The following is a 20,494-nucleotide window of genomic DNA, read 5'->3' as shown; positions in this document are numbered from 1 at the left end:
GCTGTCACCCCCTTCTATAAATTTCTTTATATTCTTTTGAAGCTTTGCAATGACTCAGTGTTGATTCTAGTTTTCTTTGCATCACCTATATATCATATCCCTATCTATGCCATAATGTCAGTATCACTTGGAGGTTTCGTACAGTTCATGCGTGGTTCCAGAAAAACTCACAGTTCCAGCAAATATCATTTATTCACAAGTAGAACACACAAATGAACAAACAACAAGGAACAACTCAATAGGAGGGGTGCATAAGTTTCTTCACCAGCTGATCAATGCCAGATTATTTTTGTGTAAATCAATATTTTTTCTGATAAATTAATTGATCTAATTTAACTGAAAATTATATATGATCTCAAAAGTGCTCCTGTACCACCTGGAAGGCGGTATATGAGTAATTCCCAACCTGTGGTACTGTACCACAAGTACATGAACCACAGGTTGGAACTACTGCCCTATACTAATTATAAGGTTCTCTTTACCCATGCCTCTCTAGGAATATTAATTTAAAAGCTTCAGCCTCCTTTCATGGACATTCTATTAGCTGACTTGAAGACATAGTACATACATTACTACACAGACATGTCAGAAAACATGTTTGATTTCTACCATTGTAATTATAAAGGAATGAGGCCTTAACATATTGACGGACAGTCTGATACTGTTGCTACTAAAATCCCTGGATCAAAATCTTGCAATGGCTGAGTTAAAGAAAGAGTGATGCTGGAAAGATACAATAGTACATATATACAGAGCTAGGCATGTACCTTGAACAGTTACTAGTTCATGTATCTATCAGGCTGACCCTTTCTTAAAAGACAAGCAAATAACACAATACATCTACATTCACAAGTACTCATATTCCCACATATACTCTAAACAAAAATTCATAATTCAATCAATGAAAATCCTTCATTTCATCAGATCCTGGTGAACATCACTTTATGAGTGTTGTTTGAACTGATCTAAAATCAATATTGAAAGTATACACAGTTCATTGCATTCCAATACAAACATTAGTGTAGTGTCCAATAGGTACAATCACTCAATTAGGTATGCAATTGGCACTAAAAACTTCTCCACAGGATATGATAATAGTTGGACATTAAAATTTGTTCTCATGTTTTAGCTTAACCATTATGCCTTCATGTCAACAGGTATCAATAGTTGCAACATTTCATGTTTAATCACTAATTCTCTAATAATTTTTTTTTCTATTTGTAAATTCATTTTGTCATACAATGTATGAGAAAAATGCATCAGGACTGCCTAGAAACAAAATATTAAGGCTGGGGCTGTGTGTGTGTGCAGTACCTATTGGACTGATCCCAGATATCAAAGATCAGTAAGTACACATTTTATCAAACTGCTGCCAGACAGTCCTAAGACACATTGCATGCCAAGACTGCCTCTACTACAGGCTTGAAAGGGATTCAATTTACCCTGAAACTGTCTAACTTATCCCAGGAATGGTCCAGAATGTACAAAGAGCATGTTGCCCAAAATGTACTACGTGCATCCTTCTTGGGCATCACACACTGCATACTTATTGTTGTTCATCTTTCCACAAACCTTAAATTGCACACTCACACATATTCCATATGCTCTAAAGCCAACCAAATACTGGGTTCCTTGAGGAGGCGTGACATTGATCTGTAGCTTAAAAAATTAATGTATTGGTATACACAACCCAGCATACCAAACATATCATACTAACACAGATGCATACAAGCACTCATATTTTCCATGCACCATAAAAGACTAGAACAGACTTCCTCATTGTACTTTAGTCAACAGTACCAAAGACACATTCTCTAAACAAATATACAACACCTGAACACAAACAGAGACACTTGAATTGATTCACTTCCTTCCCTTCCCCCACCAACAGGGTTGCCAAATGTATTAATTCCAATGAGACCACACTTATGATTGAAAAGGCAAGAGAAAAGGACAATCATATTACACCATAATATAGAAGATAAGGCAAAAAATAATTACCTATTTATTAGGCTTAATAATGATAAAGATCACTAATTAGTTAGATACAGCCAATACTCCATGTTATCTTACTATATTCTGCAAAATCAAGTTTATTATGTATACTCAGTGATGGCCCATATGGACCAGGCTTGGATGTTGTCTTGCTAGAAATGTACTTGCAGCATTTCATCAAAATCCTGTGTCATGAGTCATGACACCAGATGACAGAGTGCAGCGACAAGCGTGAGGAGGGCTTACCATTGTTGCCATCATGGTCCAAGGCACATTGTACACACACATACTAAACCAATACGAAGTATGTATAGTACAACATGTGTGATGTTTGCGTATGTATAAAGATAACTTTGAAACTTATTTTCCTGCAGTAACTTATAATACATTTAATTTGGGGGAAAATAATATATGCTGACTATCCTGAGCAGTAGAAAAGAAAAAAAAAGGCCAAAATATGTTTGGCCTCTGGATCTAAATTTTTTAAGGCCTACATTTCTCTTAAAAGGCCAAATCTAACTATTCTGCCCACCAACCAACCAAAAATATGCGTGTTGTACACTAAAAGTGGAGCCCTACACATTATAAATCAGAATGAGAATGTATTACCTCTTAAGTTACTCATGGCAGGTGTATCTAGTAACTATTTAAAAAAATAATAAATAAATACATAAATAGATAAATAAAAAGTTTTTTTGCCCAGGAAGGAGACATTTTTCTTTAATGTTTATAAACATTCTTACGTCAATTTTTGTATGTACTCATTTACAACAAGGTTATATTTTATGTATAATGGCACACCAAAAGTCATGTATACGTAACACATATGATAAAAAAAAAAATAGAAATTTAAAAAATTCAAAATTTATGTTGCCTTGAAAAATCATGGGAATCATGGTACAATCATGCGAAAGGAGTTTTCCATGTATTTTTGCATACCTATTGGACACTATACCCTACCCTAAATAACAACCAAGTGGTCCCCAAACATGTAATGCAAGATGTCTTTCAAGCATTCCCTGGTCAGGCTCTCTTCAAGTGGACGGACCCCCACTGCCACTCTGTTGCTCCACTGTAACAAGAACCAACACATTTATATAATTAATGATATTCAACTACATGTGCAGGTAATAAATGTGCAGTTCATCTACATAAGAACATCAGAGTATTTTCTTTGATACAAATAATTTTTCATTCCTTTTCATTGTCCACACCTGTAATTTATTTGGCACTTACAGGCATACCTCAATTCTCACTGTCACCTCTTAGTAATTTTAAACAGCAATATATTTACACCCTGAAATCTCATGCAACATCCTCTTGCCTCAAATTTAACTTCGACAAAAGTGCAGGAATGAGGAATAACTTCATCCTCTTCAGTGCTTTCTTCTCTGTATGAATATACATAGTAAGACAAATCTCATTCACTCAAGAGATGCCTTAACATAGGGAGAATAACAAGCTTACCTTTATAGGCATACTCAAGAGCTGTGGAGATGGTGCGCATGTCGGCCTCGATGGTGGTGGCCCAGTTTTGCACATGACCAACTTCTTTCATGGAGTCGGTGAAGGACGATACCAGAGTAAGCCACTGGGATGTCTGACGCTGAAAGTTTGTTGCATTCTGCTCCAGCTGGATTGCCTCACTGTCAAGGCGCCGCTGGTTGAGGTAAGCCTGTGCTACCCTACAGGATACAGTAAAATATGTTATTGGTTTATGGATATAATGCTAGCCTACAATTTTAAGACTGACTGCATTCAATTCTCAATTAATGCGAGGGTTACGTTCCTGGAGATGTCACATAATAATTCAAAAATAATTCCCCAATAGAAAACAATGATAATATGGGGGTTACATTCTTGGCCACTGGGAGAGTCTGCCTATTTTGAGGATTTTGTTACTCAAACCTTAAAAAACTGTTAATATATCAATAGGTCACGAAAACAATAAAAAAAGGATGTTCTGATTTTATTAACTGTGACAGTACAAAACATGCTCTCCCTCAGTCCTGTTGCACGGACAATCACAGACAATCACCAAGGTCTTTTTTCCCCTAGTTTAGCCATCTAACACCAATGTTACAATAAACATCCACATATACACAATACGTACATATTGACAATACACATGAAAAATTTATTGAGCCTCACCCAACATTGAGATGGTCTACCAAGGCATGGGTCAGGTTGCTGCTCGCCTGTATGGCTTCCTTTCGACGTTGTTCTGGAGGAAAATTTTATCACTCTAATAAAATCTACACCAAATTGTTCTGAAAGAGAGAAAGGACTGAAATACGAAAAAAATGAAATTCACAACCTAGGAATAGCTGCATCTACGTTTGTTTTAATGTTATCTTGTTTAACTTCTATCTATCTCCTATAAATATAATAACCATCATCTTGATCATTCTACTGACAGTGCAAACAAAGAGAAGGAAAGATTTGGAGGTGCATGGGCACTTCTTACATCCCAAAACTAAAATAAAAATAATAAATGAATAAATAAAATTTTAAAAAATACTGTAATTATAGCTCAAGTGACTATAAAGGTCTATTTCTACAAAATGCTTGCCTACCACCTTGGAAAGTATTTCTTTTTGCCAACCAATGGTTGAGTCCACACTAGGACCACAACGGAATGGACCAAGCGGACAATGAGTATCTGATCCTGAGAGAAGAATATGCCAGTCGAAGCACAAGATCACATAGTAAGAAACTGAGGAAGGGAAGATGTGTAAGAGATATTAAAAAGTATAGTTTCCCGCAAAGATGTGTTGAGACGTGGAACAATTTGAATGAAGAAGTAGTGTCTGCAACGAATGTGCATAGTTTTAAAGTAAGATTGGATAAGTGTAGATATGGAGACAGGGCCACACAAGCATAAAGCCCAGGCCCTGTAAAACTACAACTAGGTAAATACAGGTCTCCAGTGTCTCCCATTGACTGGCACTCATTTTGCAGCAAGGTAACAGAGTTCTGGCTCAACAATCTGGATGGTACTGGGGGTCCAGGCATAGTGCGTGAAATTGACGAGACATTCATTGTGTGCCGCAGGTAAGAGAGAGGCCAGGTACTGTCACAAGTTTGGCTGTTTGGGGGGACAGAGCACATCTCAAAGAAAATATTTGTTGTGCTGCTAGTGGGCCCTGTGGGTGAGGCTGAGTGATATGACAAAGATACACTCCTCCCACTCATAAAAAAAATACATTCGACATGGGTCAGTAATGATAAGTGCGAAGCAACCAGGAATACGGAGCCAGTATCTCAACTAATACCTGGCCCGGTACATATTCATTAGGAAGCACCAGGAATACAAACATATAAATTCTTCCCAGGCTGCCAATCTCTATCCATCCCTAAGGCAGCCAACTCCGACAGCCAGATTCTCTCGGTAACACCTCCAGCGACGAGGAAGGACCAGACCACCAATAAGTTAATGACGTCTTATGCATTTCTTAGCCAATGCAATTAGATTAGGTTAGGTCAGGTTAGGTTGGGCTAGGTTAGGTTAGTGCAAATTCATTTAAAACAGGTCAAAATATACTGGGGAAAGAAAATGCTTTAATTTAATGCAAAATTGTGTTTCTGTAAGAGACAGGCAGGTAAAAAAAACTATGGATTTGCAAACAAAGTGCAGATTCATTCCAAACTGGTCAAAATCTACCCCAAAGTTTTATTTCATTTTACTGCAAAACTGTGTTTTCATAAAAGACAGGGATGGCGGGGGGAACTTTGGATTTGCAACAGAAGCGAAATGCATATTCATTTAAAACTGGTAGTAATCTATCAGAAAAACTTTATTTCATCCAGAAGTGAGCAGTAGGTGTAATTGTACACATTTACCATAAAGTGTACTATCCAGTCATTTCTTACTTAAGTCTATCACAAATCATTTACACACTGTCCTAACACAGTGGTCCCTCCAGCTCTCCTCATTTCCCGACTCCCCCTTCGCAGCTCTCACTCAGCTAACATGATGGAAGAATGAAAATATAGTCACCAAAACTAACCTAACCCTAACCTAGCCATGCTATTGGTCAAAAGGGTTTTGAGGAAAATGTTATCAGTGGCATGTGTAGCTTCAGCTAGGTTAGGATAGGTTAAAGTTACGGTTAGATTATTTTTCGTTGAAATACTTAATTTCCCACGTCATATAATCCGAGTGAAAGAGCTGCGAAAATGAGCCGGAAAACGAAAAGAACTGGGGGACAGCTATATTAGGAGAGTGCCATTATTGGTCTGGGACACCTGCAGCTCTGGGCTCCCCTTAGCTCCATCAACTTTTTGCTTACTTTGTCCTACATTTTCACTAAGCAAGGAAGCAAACCAGGCAAGTCGCCGTTTGAAAAAGAAAAGAAACAATTTCCCTCGAAATTTGTGAACACCCACAAATGTAAAATTGAACAGAATACCAAAATGAGCAGGCAACCATTAATAAGATTTCTAATCTCACCTTGCTCCTCCTTCCTGGCTTGCTGCCTTGCTTGATGGTCCTTCACCATTGATGACAACATCTTTGAAATAAATAATAGCGTGAATGAGCAGATATCAACTTAACTTGATCTTGATCCTAATCATGGTGGTATATCTTGATCTTGATACTACAGATGGTCTGGAATCTCTCCAGTTCTAAGAAAACCTCTCCTGTCATCTTTCCTTCACGCTCTCTCCTATCTTCCCTCCAAATTGATAATGGTATAACATTTTAATTATGTTAATCATTTCGAGCATCAAATATATATCTTTACCTCTGAGGATTGAAAGCCAGGATTGTTTTTTTCCTTGCTTTTTTTTGTCATTAGAAAATAATTCGTTTCACCTCTATTTTCTTTAGAGCGAGGTTGCGTTTTGTGGTTTTGGAATGATCCTCGGGTACGGGTACGGGTACGGGAAGTGTCCACAGTAGTAGTGACGTCACTCATCAAAACATTGGCGCGGAGACTCAGGAGGCTTGGTTGTGGCCTCACGTTGGGCCATGTATGTCGCGTGACCTGGATGTGTTCCTACTACAACAAAACAAACCCTAACAAAAAATAAAGTGTGAGAAAGGAGAAAATTTTTGAGCGTAGTGAATCTGCCTGGAAGTGAGGAACGTTGCTGTGAGACGGAGATAAGAGTTCATTAATTGTTTCCAGTGGTAGGTCTGTGTGCGTGCGTACGTACGTGCGTGTGTGTGTGTGTGTGTGTGTGTATATATATATATATATATATATATATATATATATATATATATATATATATATATATATATATATATATATATTTACCTAGGGTAAACCTACAGAGTTTCACCACCTTGCCCTATCTGGACGAAACTATTTTTTTCTGGTAGATTTTGGCTTGCTTTTAATTAAAATACCACTTGTTTTTGGCGCAAATCAACCATTTTTTTTTTTACAGCCCCCGAAACATATTATGATTTGCATAAAAAAACAACTGATAAATTAATTAAAAACAAGCCGAAATCTACCAGAAAAAATTAGTTTCGTCCAGAAAAGAACCTAACCTAACCTAACTAAACTTAATCTAACCTAACCTAACTAAACCTAATCTAACCTAACCTAACCTAACCTAACCTAACCTAACTAAACCTAACCTCAGGGGCTGTTGTGATTGGTGGAAATAATTATGCTTTTTTTTTTCATTGGCCGCTGCTTCAGTTTCAAAGAACAGAACCAATCAGCGTAGACAATTAAGCGCATGCTCAGACAATGGTATACCATGGAGCCCGCCGAGCCGCCGCAAGCGCATGACACCATCAGTGTGCAGCAGGGTTTGATGCGGGAGGCTATTGTCATGGCTGATCACCAAAACACCAAAACACGTTTAAATTTTAAAAAATCTGTGTCGCCATTCAAAAAGGTTGCACCTATGGGTTCAAATTACTCGTAATCAGGAGCTCTATCTCTTGAGGTGTGTAAAAAACACGTAGCTGATTGTGGTGAAACTCTGCAGTAATACCCCTAGTTCGAGTGGGGTTCATAGTGTCCTGTCTCCATATCTCTATTTATCTAATTTTTCTTTAAAGCTTTGTATATTATATGCTGCAACGTCATCATTCAGTGCATTCCACTTTTCCATTCTTCTATGTGGAAAACTTTTTTTTTTCCAATATCTTTCACACGGTGCCTCTTCCAAATTTTCTTTGAATGTCTTCTTGTCCTTCCAGCTTCTTCTGTGTGTGTATGTGTGATTTACCTAGGTATAGAACTGATCTGCCCTGTTTCAACCTTTTTTTCTTTTATGTTATGGCCTATAGTGCCTGTAGGTTCACTTGAAGAGTATGGTTAGTACTGTCCAACTTTCACCCATTAGTGGCGCAGGCAATTTTATTTATAGTGGTACACATATTAGAGCCCATAACACCACCCAAGTACATCTTTGGTATAAGGGAATTATACCTCCACTTAGAACCTGGGTATCATGGTGACATGTAGGTAACTTTAAACCACTCGACAAATGACAAAGTTTCAGGCTGGTACATGGCAGGATTTGAACCTACACATGGATATCTGCCCAATCTCATGCTCACCACCTTATCCACTAAGCCATGATACGGTATCAGTGACTTAGAAAAAGAAAACATTACAATTTTTGTATCTGCTTACAGTGGTGATGATGTTAGTGACATCACTCCTTATTATTCCTAGATCTTATCCACACATGATTTCCATCTCTAATTTTTATGTTTTCTGGTGGCTAATTAAGTTTAACTTTTGTAATAGCCATGATGTCTTGCTGTTTTATCATGATATAATTATTCACTTCTTGCAATGTTAATATTAATTAATTTATGTTCGTGTTTGCTTCTGACCATTTAATGTTTCTACTTGCATTATGTACTCCTCTTATTCTCTTTTTGTCTGGTACCACTTCCCCAGCCTCTCGTTCTTTACCTTCCAATAGAACTTCTCATCCTCCGATCTGTTCTTATTTTTTTTTTCCTTTCCCTTTTTATTTCATTTCATTTATTGTATATCGCTCCTTATTCATGTCCTGTTATATCCAAGTTTTCATTTATTGTTCTGTCTTGTCCAGTCTCCATGCATATGATATCCCATCTGATGCTGTTGTTTGTAGTCTAAACTTGACTCAGTGGTCTCCTTCCTTAGTAAATTTTCCTAGTCTGTGTATTTCCTCATTTTCATGTACCCAGTCCTTACTTTCTCCCTGAACATTTCTTACAACATCCTCTCCTACCCTTTTTGATCTTACAGAATTTCCTTTCTTCATTTAAGCCATAAATAACTATAAGTACAGTACTTTTCTTTCTGTCAACTGTATCTTGTACTGTCAATTCATTTAGTTTGATTTCCTTCACTATCTCTTGAGTTTGGTCTACCTTTTCTTTCTTTTGAGTTTCCATGATTTCGTAAAAACTAACTTTTCTTCCTCTCTTTCCTTTTTCTGTTCTAGATGCTCACCTTTCATTTCTATAACTTTATTTTCCTGTTTCAGTACTAACTCTCTACCCTCCTTTATCTTTTCTTTTAACTTGGCACATTGTTTCCAGCACTTTATTTTCCTCTTCCAGATCATGTTGCCTTTTTCCAGTTTTATCACTCATTCCATAAGGTCACTGTCTAGACTACTTTCCATTAGGTTCACTTTCCTGTGATTAATTTTTACATGCAGTTTCTTTTTATTGTCATCATTAAATCCTTGAAATGGTGATCCATGCACCTCCTTGCTGTCACTAAAGGCATAAGCCAATGCAGTAATTTATGGATATTTACCTCTTAAACTCCCCTTTTTTTTTATATATATAGGGACAGGACTAGCATTAATACACAGTTCTAGCTCCTTTGTAACATATTCTAGGTATGTACAGTGGATGATGTCCATTTCTGCTGGTTTGAACATAAGAACATAAGAAAAGAGAGAAGCTGCAAGAGGCCACCAGGCCTATACGAGGCAGTCCCAGTGTGTTTAAGCTACCTAATTCTATCTATCTTCCCCATCCATCAACTTATCTAACCTTCTTTTAAAGCTCCCTATTGACTCAGCCCTGACTACATGACCACTGAGACCGTTCCACTCATCAACCACTCTGTTTGAAAACCAGTTTCTTCTTATTTCTTTCCTAAACCTGAATTTTTCAAGTTTAAACCTATTATTTCTGGTTCTGTCCCCATTATTGATCCTAAGAACTTCATTCATGTCCCCTCTGTTAAAATCCTTATACCACTTAAATACTTCTATCAGGTCTCCTCTTATCCTATGTCTCTCTAAGGAATGCAAATTAAGTTTTTTCAGTCCCTCTTCATAGGGAATATCCCTCATTCCCTGTATCTTTTTAGTCATTCTCCTTTGCACTGACTCCAGCAGAGCTATGTCCTTCCTGAAATGTGGGGACCAAAATTGTACCACATAGTCGAGATGTAGTACAATTCTGGTCCCCACATTTTAGGAAGGACATAGCTCTGTTGGAGTCAGTGCAAAGGAGGATTTGTTTACACTGGAGATCAGCTTTTCCACGTGTGCTCCCTGCCAGGCATGCGCACGTGTGTCTGTGTATGTGTGTCCATACTGCATGTGTGTGTGTGTGTGTGTGTGTGTGTGTGTGTGTGTGTGTGTGTGTGTGTGTGTGTGTGTGTGTGTGTGTGTGTGTGTGTGTGTGTGTGTGTGTGTACACCATGTGTGTAGTACCAAATTACATAATACATTACACAGATCATGCCAACTTAGTAGTAACAGGTGTGCAAAGTCTGAAAAAAAAAATCCCTTGGGTACCTTGGATTTTCAGATAACTGAGGTTTGCCTTCCCCTCAATTAGTCTTACTCATGCAGGGGTTACTGTAATCTTTATGAAAAGATGCATCTTATATGCCATCAAATAAAGTAATTTTACATAGAATTCTGTGATGCATTTTTTATTGCATCATTCACATTATAATAAATATAATAAATATGTATGACAAGAAAATCTTATGTAAGTGTATATAGGATATGTTTTGATAATAGTTGATTGTTTCTTAGACACTGTGTTCACTTTTCTACTTTCAGTTAATTCAGTAGAGTCAGCATGACATCCAGCAACAACAAGGAAGAACTTCCCCCTCACTGGATTGTGAAAACCTCCCGCCAGTATCCTTCACTCTCTTACTATGCCAATGTCAAAACTGGCCAGTCATCATGGAAACATCCATCCCTCATGAAAGAGAGTGAGCTAAAAAAAATTTCCAAAATCAAAGATAAAAAAAAGTCAAGAAAAAATGTTCCTGGGGTGAAGAAAGCTGATGAGGAGGAACAAGAAAAGTCACCCTCAAAGGGAAACTTTATCCCTATTGGTTCAGATCGCTCCTCTGCAGCTGTGGGGAGTACTCAAGTGCTGAAGGATGATGCTGGTGATGGCAAAGGTCTCAAGACCAAGGAAGAGTCTAATATTAACTCTAAGAATGATAAATCCAAAAAAGTGAAATTCACTATCTCCAAGAGAAATGTTCTCAGCACATTCCCAAAAGCAATTAGTTCACCAAAAAAGTCTGTGGCATTGCACCCCAGTATCTTACTGGCCCAGAAGATCGCCACCAGAGACTCACACTTGAATGTAAAGAGGAAAGTGGAGGACAAAAAAGACAAGCAATCATCTCATGCTGAAGTTCAGAGGGCAAAGAAGATAAAAAGTAACAAAGAATCTTTAAAGCCTTCTGTTGCTGTCAGTCAAACTGCAGGAATAGACACACCAACAACATCAGAAAATTGCTTGAAGACCAAAGAAAGTAATGAGGCAGAGGAATCTAATAGGAGCATCCCAAGTGATAGAAAGAAGGAATTTAAAAGGAAGAAAAAACAAAAACACAAAAGACATAAAGAAGAAAGTCCCTTTCATCAGGTGGAAAAGGATAAAAGCAGTATAAAGAAGCATGAAGAAGACACAGGGAAGACTGAAAGTGAAGTAGATCAGGTTTATCGTGATTTTGTTGCACGTAAAAGTAAGCTGTGGCAAATCAACAGATATAGCTCCCATCAAGGTCAGTCAGCGGGGACCCTTCATTTAGAATTGCTTAGAGATGGCGATCATAATGAAATACCATCTGCCAAGGTGAGGCCAGAAGAGAAGCATGAGGAGGAGGAGGAGGAGAAGGAGGAGGAAGCATCTGTTTCATCAAAAGAAGTGCCTTATACAGACAGTCCTAAAGTGTCCAGACCAACTCTAGTGCAATCAGAGGACAGTGCTTATCCTAAAGTTACAGAAATGGAGATAGATGAGGCAGAACTGAACATGGAAATTGCCAACTTTCGTGTCTCAGCGAGTTACTCTAGATTGGCTGTTAGTGAGGATGTGTCTAACTCTAACACATGCCTCAATTTTAAATCATTGTACTTTGTGGTGGATACCAATGTCCTCATAGGAGACATTGACCTCCTGGAAGAGCTCAAATCAACATCGGTAAACGGTCAGGAGTCTGTTGTTTTGGTTCCATATGTAGTGCTGCAGGAAATGGATGGGCTGAAGAAAAGCCCTGCTATTGGTCAGGCCTGTCAGGTGGCTGTGCGTTGGTGCAACCAGCACTTTGAGAAACAGCATCGCAGAGTACAGGGTCAGACATACTCCAATTATCGCATCACTGTGGAGGAAAACAAGAGAGCGGTAAGTGTTATAATTGTGAGGTTGAGGTAGTGTGTATTGTCACAGTAAACTGAAAACAATAGCTGTAAGCATTTCAGTGTTTCTTTAGTTGCCTTAGTTCTTGTTTTTTCCAGGTTTGAACTCATGAATTTCATGTGCTATATTTACATTTTTATGGATTATACAAGGGATGCTAAAATGAGGCAGCGTAGTAAAGCACCATTTAGTGCAAAAATTAAATGGGTGAATGTTGTCACACTTACTGAATTTGCGTTATTTGATAAATGTAACCAATATGAAAAAAAAACTATCTGTGGCACATGAGGGTCTGACTTTTGTGTTTAATAATTATTCAAAATAATCATTCACATAAAAACAACTCACCTTTCTTCCAAAGGGACACTGGTATCTATGGGATGGAGTTGTGAGGCAGCTGCAGGGTTAATGAGTAGAGCCATTGCCACCTCATTGCTGCTGTCTCCATTATCACTGTCACTGTCATTATGATTTGATGTTTGTTCAGTCAAGTAGAACACTTGACTGCAACACATCCTCTGAAAAAAAAAAAAGCATAAAACTCACATATTGTAAAAACTGGGTATTGACATTGCGAAGAGAGATTATGACATTGTAGTATTGAGTTAGAAAAGGTGTTTTCCATTAATTGCCAAGGGCCACATTAAACTTCCTTGAGGGCCTCAAATATCCCTCAAGCATCTCTGACATAAATAGACAAGCCTCCATAGTCAACTTTTCATGTTCTCAACAGAGTGCTGATGACCTGGTTCGAGACTGCTGCCTGCTGTTGGCTAGGGAAGGGCTCGATGTATGTCTACTCACCAATGATGTCAACTTGCGTAACAAGGCCCTCATGTCAAACCTTTCAGCCTTCAGTGCCAAAGATCTCAGGAGCAAACTTAGAAATATCTCTGCTGAACATGTATATGGCTCTCCAGAACCTTCTCTGGTTCTATCAAAGTGTGAGGAGTCAAATATGAAAGATGTCAGTTTGAATGAAGTTAACAGTGTTGTGAGTGAGGCACCACCCTCCATTGTTGGCCCAAGGCAACACCCAAGTCAGCTCAAGCATAGGCCAGATCAGAAAGTCAAAAGACCCAGCTGCTCTGTGACATCTGAAGACACTCTATTGTTAGAGAGGATCACCACCTCATTGCACCACACCCTGAGCAACATTCTGCAAGATGTGATGAAGGAAATTTATGAGGATTTGTGGATGACCATCATTATATACAAACCTCCTTGGAACCTTAAAGATTTGTTTGCCTGTTGGGAGAAGCACTGGATTGCTGCCATGACTGATAGATTTCCCAGCAGGGTGAAGGAGTTACTGGCAGAAATTAATAAGTTACTCACCATCTCCCAGGTTGATGTGCAGAAGCTCTTAGCCTTGGTACAACAGCTGTACTCTTACTTCAAATCAAAACCTTACAGTAAACATGTTCTTCCAGTGCAGGATTCTTCTCTTATTGTAGACATGTCAGAAGCACCCCTTTCCCAACATGCCTGTAGTACTCCACCCTGTGCTGATGGTGTGGAAGACTCCTGTCAGCCCAGCACCATGAGTGGAGTGATTAATGTGGAGAAGATGATCAATCAAGTGGGGGCTCACATAACTCACTTTGTGTATGTATTTCCTGTTGTTTTTTCTGTTATTTTTTTTCTCTTTCCTCTTAGTCCCTATTGCAAATAGGTAGTTATATTAATCTGTTAGAACTTATGAATGGGCTGTATCTACTGCCTGTGAATCTCTTTTCAGTGAAGGTTTGCTACAGTGTGTGTCTGTGGCAAGGTGTGATCTATGCTATGCTGCATAAAAAAAATGAGTCAGTGTCATGTTCATTGTGATTTTTATATATATTTGATCTCTCAAACAATTGGACCTGCAACAATCCTCTATTGCCTCTCTCAACTCTTCTCTATATTTGATATGCCAGCATACGTGCACTCAGATAGAGTTTCCACTGTATGTATGTTGTCTAACACTCAAACAAATGCCACCATGCCACCTTATTTGTGTGCAAAGCAAGTGTACAAGTACTTCAGTGATCGTAAAAATGGAGCATAATCAGTCATACAGTAGGCAATGCGTAGTAAAGAGAAAAGATTGTAAAGGTGAAATATTGCATAACAGTGAATCATATTATGGGGATTAGCTACCTGTATTCTTATGTACATACAAGTTAATTATTGAACACTTATGGAAATGTTAACATTTGCAGAGCCTTGGTATTGACCACCTTTGGTATACAACACAACTTACAGACTTTGTCCAGCATCAGTGAATGTAAGGTGTTGACACCAGACAATGCAAGAACCAGTGGCATAAATCTTCATAAAGTTATCATAAGCTTGGGCACAGCTATTGCCAGGTAAGTTGTTTGCTACTTACCAGGGTTGTCATGTCAACTCACACTTAAAACAAAGGATTAAAACATGTGTAACAATATTTTTTTTCTTAAAGTATTATATTCTTAAGCCATCAAATGTGCAATAGGGTTATGGCAGTCTTACCTATGATGCACAATTATCGGCATAAAAAGTTCTTAGAAATTTTATTGTTATAAAATGAAAAATTGCATAGTAAAGTATGTATAAGAAAGCCAATGATTAAGTTATCAGAAATTATTTTCCTGTTATAAGATGAAAGATTGCATGGAAAACCATAAGAAAGTCAAATATTAGTTCAATATATGCATTAATTCAGATGTGGTGGTAATATAATGTTATAGTTTCAGCTGTGTAAATAGTTTTTGTGGTGGTGAGTGAGCTGATGGACAGATAATTATTGTGGTAAGGAGGAGGATATCTAGATAAAGCATTAGACACACTATGGCAGAGGCAGTCCTGGCTAGTTTTGCATCCTGGGCGCACAATCCACTGGCACCCCCCTGCCCCACCCCTCTTCCCCCGTCACTCAGACACCCCCAGTATTATTATATTAACAATATCAATAGATTATATTGTATTATTTATGTTTTTATTATACATATGTTATTAAGTACAAAATAGAACAAGAACAAGAGTGACACTCTCTCTCTGCAGTTGCAGGTTGACCCCTTCTCCCTCCTCCCTCACCTTTTCTGACACAGACATACACAACCTGTATAACTCTCAGCAACAAGTTGATGCGATAATAGGGACACATCAGCACCCAATGTACCAACTTGACGTGGAAATGAGCGGTATTAGTCTAGAAAACGAGTTTTTTTTTTTTTTTTTTTTTTTTTTTTTTTTTTTTTAGGGCACCCTGGGCGGTCACCCACATTGCCCATAGCAAAGGCCTGCTCTGCACTATGGTAATAACAGTAGGAAATTTACTTTTAATTCAGGATTATCTATTTTCATCCATACAGTAAGCTACCCAGTTCCATATAGCCTAATGTAAAGTAGAAGCTACTTCTACTATATTGTTAACACAGAAACATTTATATGACAGATATTATTTCAAGACATATGGGAACAGAATATTATAGGCTGCCAAATTTAAAAATAACCCTTAAAGTCACTGTTACACACTGTTCATTGTATTATGTATGTCACAGTTTATGGCTTGAAGTGATGCCTGCTGGGAAAGTGGCAGTTCTTCAAAGGAAAAGAAAGTAATCTCCATGATATGTCTAAGTCAACAGTAGAAATTTCACCAACATCTCTAAAAGAGTGTGTGTTTGGTCATCACATCTAGTAATGAAGTAATAATGATAATAGTATACAGTTTATTAGAAATGCAGTACCTATATACTTACTGAAAATGTACACAGGGAATGAGGGAGGCTTAAAATTAGTACACTTGCTAATGGTTTATAATGGTTTATCTTTCACACCATGGTGGTGTGAAAGATGGACTCATGGACTGAGGTGGTATCTGTCCATGAGTATTTTCCTCAGGGCCATTATTTTGTACAGTGGTACCTCGACATTTGCGTTTAATTCGTTGTGTGCCAGAGCTCGTATCTTAAAAACAATGCATTGAAATGCCATTAATCCATTCCAGCTTCCCCAAAAGAGCACCTCAATTTTTTTTATTTAATTATTTGAATTCCTAAGTGCTGTCATATCTTGTAGACAACTTTTTAAATGCTAAGTGCAAACCTAACAGACTAATGCGTACCTATTGGACACTTTCCTGTAATTGGTGCATCTATCACTGCACAGTAGCCAAACCACTTTAATACCACTGCTCAGCCCACTCAAAAAAATAAATAAATAAATAAGAATCTTATTACAAATGTGGAACACTAGAAAAAATATTAAAAAAGAAGAAAAGAAAATGAATACTGGGATGCCTTTATAGTAAGGCAACACCAATTAAATTTTGTGGAATCTCATGACTCCCAAGACTTGCCATATCAGCAAATCATCTTGGAAATAATGCTACAGTTCAACCCACATGAAGAAAAATGGAAAGTAAGAATTTTATTATAAATGTGGAACACTAGAAAAAATATTGATAGAATAATAGAAAAAAGAAAAGAAAAGGAAAACTGGGGTGCCATACACATACCCGTGGATTGTATGCCAGCTGAGTTATGACATGACAACTGTGGCAAATTTGATCTCTAAATTTTGTTCAGCAATGGATTTGTTTGAAAAGGGAGCTGTTCGGCAACTGAAGTTCTACTGTATCTAAATATGATTTTTCATGATTGTTATGGATTTTATGGGGCATATATAAAGATCTTGCGATGCATTACTATTTTTTTTGCATTAATTCTGAAGTGTACAATGTGGTTGTTTGCTTTACAATTGGATTTTCAGAAACCAATTGCAATCACATATTGAGGCATACCTGTACTTTCATTAGCAGTAAATTCTCACTTAATTACAGAACTTAACTTACTTTTTATACACTTAATGCTACACTATTGATGAACTTAATTGCTAATTTTTTTCTACTTCACTTTTGCCTGACTTAATTTTCTTCATTGCTCTTTGTCTTTTTGCCATTCTTTCCTCTTTTCATCTGCATGGTGTTTCACAAAATAGCTGTCCAAGGAAGTTTGTTTCATCTTCCTTTTCAGAATATTTTGGAAGTGAGTCAGGCATGTGTCATTTCATAGTGCCACTTGCTTAGGACACATGGTAAGACAAAATAAATTTGGCTAAATAACTGCATAAAATGCTAGCAGAACATAAGGAATGTTTCTGCTGCAAAGAAAAATCCCACACAAACTGAATGATTTTGAGACAGTAAGCTTGTCATTTGTTACGCCAAATAGCAGCAGTGTGTCTAGAGCTAGCTAGCAACTTGAATTTTGGCTCAAAAATCAAAACAAAAAAATTGACCGAGTATAGTATGCTGGAGGAGACTTATACATGCCATCAATCTGACTCTAGCGAAACAGCTAAAAAAGAGCAGTAACCTAATGCATCATTCCATACATCATAATCCTGCTCTAACCTCATGAGTCTCCTGTATATTGTGCCTCTGCTCAAACTGCTTGAAAATGTCCTTCCGTGATACCTTCCTCAAGATTATGTCAGTAATATAAAATTTCAAGCAAAGATAACAAATATAATGAAGCCATGGCATGGTAATCCTCTTACTTTTATTGGTCATCTTACTTTCAGATGTCTTAATGAGAGAACCTCCTCAGCACTGCAGGATTTGGGTCACATGCTCAGTAACTTCTGGTCAGAAGCACATCTGCCGTGCCCACACCTACCCTTCACAGAATGTGACCTGAGGCAGTTTGTGGAGAGTCCCAACAGTGCACAGTACCTGGGGTGTGTCCTGCAAGAGTTGGAGAGTCTGGTGCAACAGCTCACACCAATTCTGGCCACCCTCTGACTACTGTTGTTTACTTGCTTTGTATATTTTTATTACCTGTTTTTATTTCAGGATGACTTCTTAACAGTTAGCTTCCATCTTGGTTGTACAGTCAACTGCTGATTAATGCGAGGGTTACATTCCTGGAGACGTCACATTATTCAAACATAACTTACCCATAGAAAACAATGGTAATAAGGGGTGTTACATTCCTGGCCACTGGGAAAATTCTGCCTATTTAGAGGATTTTGTACTGAAACCTTAAAAGATACTATTACTACATCATTAGGTTAAATCTTGCATGGAGCACCAAAACAAAGCAGAGGAAAAGGAGGCATTTGTCTGCTACTGATCAGGATCAGCTTCTTCATCTTCTTCTTTCACCACAATATTTGCGTTTGTGCCCCTTTACTGCCTGCTGTAATGGATATCGTATCTTTGTATTCATATGCAATCATGCCATAAGGATCACCTTGACTCGTTGCACTGAGTGATAGTGAACTACTATTGAAGTACTGCTTCCCTTTGCAACCCCATTCCAACCCACCTTAACCTTACTATTTCACAGCAATGTAAAGCAAAGAAATGAAAGCTATTCCAGCAGATAGGCCAATAAAATGAAATAATACTTATGTAAAACATACATGAAAATCACTAATGTCCCCCCAAAATTAACAGAGATGGTAAGGTTAAGTTAGGGTGGGTTAGAATGGGCTGGTATTAACTGTGTTGAAAATCCATCCAGTTATGTAACAATAGTTTGCTCTGATGTACATATAGTCAGTAAGTGAAGCAAAATTTGGGTATGAGTGAGAATTGGATGCCCCCACTGAGTCTTCCTCTGCCAGGTGAAGCTACAAAGAGAGTAGTTCATGCCAAGGGAAGCAATACTTCAATAGTAGTTCACTATCACTCAGTGCCACGAGTCAAGGTGATCCTCATGGCATGATTGCATATGAATACAAAGATATAATATCCATTACAGTAGGCAATAGTGGCACAGAAACACAAATATTGTGGTGAAAGCAACACACTAGCTTAAGAGGTAACAAGAAGCAGTTGATGCCAATTGGCAGCAGACATATGTCTTCTCCTCATACTTTGCTTTGTTTTTGGTGTTTCATGCAAGATTTCACTTTGTGCTTCATAAAACAATCCTTTCTTGGTGATATAACTTGTAAAAAGCTAATAAGAATATTGTTTGTGGTCATTTAATATATATATATATATATATATATATATATATATATATATATATATATATATATATATATATATATATATATATATATATAAGACAAGTAACACCTCAGGAGGTCGAGTGGTTTAGGGATACCTACATGTCACCATGATACCCAGGTTCTAGGTGGTTACACCAAAGATGCAGTTGGGTGGTGATATGGGCCCTAATGGGTACCGCTATAAAAAAAAAATTGGCTGCGCCACTAATGGGCAGAAGCTTAACAGCACTTCCCACATATACTCAAGTATACCTACAGGCACTATAGGCCATAAAGAAAATAAATAAATAAATAAATTTTAAATAAAAAAGATGGTGTTACCAACACCCTGCTAGCAACCTTGTTACCATGGCAAGTGTCCCCCAATACATTGATGGATACCATTTTGCAGCTGGAAGTTGCTCCATTTGCTGTTAGGTTTTTTTTTTCCTGGCCTAGAATGTCTGTGCTGTTCCTGCCAGAAGCAGCGTTGGTGCACATGCCATCATTGAGCTGAGTTAATATGCATTAAATTGAATAAATCAAGTTATTTTCTCATATCTTCTTAAATATCGTCACATTAAATCAAAATCATGTTATTCAAACTCGCGTTAATCAAGTTGGCTATTTCACTAAGTGTATATCTACTGATCCCTTTTTACTTTTACTTATAAATTATTTCATATATATATATATATATATATATATATATATATATATATATATATATATATATATATATATATATATATATATATATATATATATATATATATATATATATATATATATATATATATATTCTTTTTTATTTATTTTTTTAGTAAGTCACTGTCTTGACAATCAGTCATCTTGTTTGACAGTTTACCATAGTCTGATATATGTCAGCAACACCACTTCATTGTTTATACTTACTTT

General features: G+C 37.4%; 3 protein-coding genes across 6 annotated transcripts in view; 1 reads left to right on the top strand and 2 right to left on the bottom strand.

The window, feature by feature from the left end:
• Positions 1-173: 173 nt before the first annotated feature.
• LOC123506436 (biogenesis of lysosome-related organelles complex 1 subunit 1-like) lies at positions 174-6,649 on the bottom strand. The gene is made up of 4 exons (XM_045258523.1): positions 6,449-6,649; positions 4,147-4,219; positions 3,463-3,680; positions 174-3,067 (listed from the first exon to the last, which is right to left on the bottom strand). The coding sequence occupies exons 1-4, from the start codon at positions 6,507-6,509 to the stop codon at positions 3,030-3,032; spliced, it is 390 nt and encodes a 129-aa protein (XP_045114458.1). The 5' UTR covers positions 6,510-6,649; the 3' UTR covers positions 174-3,029.
• On the top strand, positions 6,577-19,564 carry LOC123506434 (transcriptional protein SWT1-like). Of its 4 annotated transcripts, none has more exons than XM_045258519.1 (5): positions 6,577-7,035; positions 11,002-12,589; positions 13,338-14,212; positions 14,809-14,958; positions 18,158-19,564. In XM_045258519.1, exons 2-5 carry the CDS (start codon positions 11,021-11,023, stop codon positions 18,375-18,377), a joined length of 2,814 nt encoding a protein of 937 aa, XP_045114454.1. In that variant the 5' UTR covers positions 6,577-7,035; positions 11,002-11,020; the 3' UTR covers positions 18,378-19,564. The 4 variants fall into 4 exon arrangements, with proteins under 4 accessions (XP_045114454.1, XP_045114453.1, XP_045114456.1 ...); XM_045258518.1 differs by having other exon boundaries at positions 6,577-7,132; XM_045258520.1 differs by having other exon boundaries at positions 6,912-6,972.
• Positions 12,426-20,494, bottom strand: part of LOC123506435 (HCLS1-associated protein X-1-like) — a 30,291-nt gene continuing 22,222 nt past the window's right edge. The window contains exons 9-10 of the transcript XR_006675425.1: positions 12,953-13,122; positions 12,426-12,566 (exon numbers count right to left, since the gene is read on the bottom strand). The gene's annotated coding sequence lies outside the window, so the exon portion shown is untranslated. The remainder of the gene's footprint in view (positions 12,567-12,952; positions 13,123-20,494) is intronic.

The sequence above is a fragment of the Portunus trituberculatus genome, chromosome 20 (assembly GCF_017591435.1).
Source record: "Portunus trituberculatus isolate SZX2019 chromosome 20, ASM1759143v1, whole genome shotgun sequence".
NCBI lineage: Eukaryota > Metazoa > Arthropoda > Malacostraca > Decapoda > Portunidae > Portunus > Portunus trituberculatus.
The sequence above is the reverse complement of the archived record's forward strand: the minus strand, read 5'-3'. Positions and strand labels throughout refer to the sequence as shown.

What these genes read in the sequence shown, in the direction of transcription:
- LOC123506436 (XM_045258523.1), bottom strand. Translation starts at nt 6,509, where the DNA reads ATGTTGTCATCAATGGTGAAGGACCATCAAGCAAGGCAGCAAGCCAGG. An exon ending in AGCCAGGAAGGAGGAGCAAG is followed by an intron (nt 4,220 to 6,448) that starts GTGAGATTAGAA and finishes ATTTTCCTCCAG; the next exon opens with AACAACGTCGAAAGGAAGCC. An exon ending in GTAGACCATCTCAATGTTGG is followed by an intron (nt 3,681 to 4,146) that starts GTGAGGCTCAAT and finishes TGTATCCTGTAG; the next exon opens with GGTAGCACAGGCTTACCTCA.
- LOC123506434 (XM_045258519.1), top strand. Translation starts at nt 11,021, where the DNA reads ATGACATCCAGCAACAACAAGGAAGAACTTCCCCCTCACTGGATTGTG. An exon ending in GCTCACATAACTCACTTTGT is followed by an intron (nt 14,213 to 14,808) that starts GTATGTATTTCC and finishes TAACATTTGCAG; the next exon opens with AGCCTTGGTATTGACCACCT. An exon ending in TTGGGCACAGCTATTGCCAG is followed by an intron (nt 14,959 to 18,157) that starts GTAAGTTGTTTG and finishes TCTTACTTTCAG; the next exon opens with ATGTCTTAATGAGAGAACCT.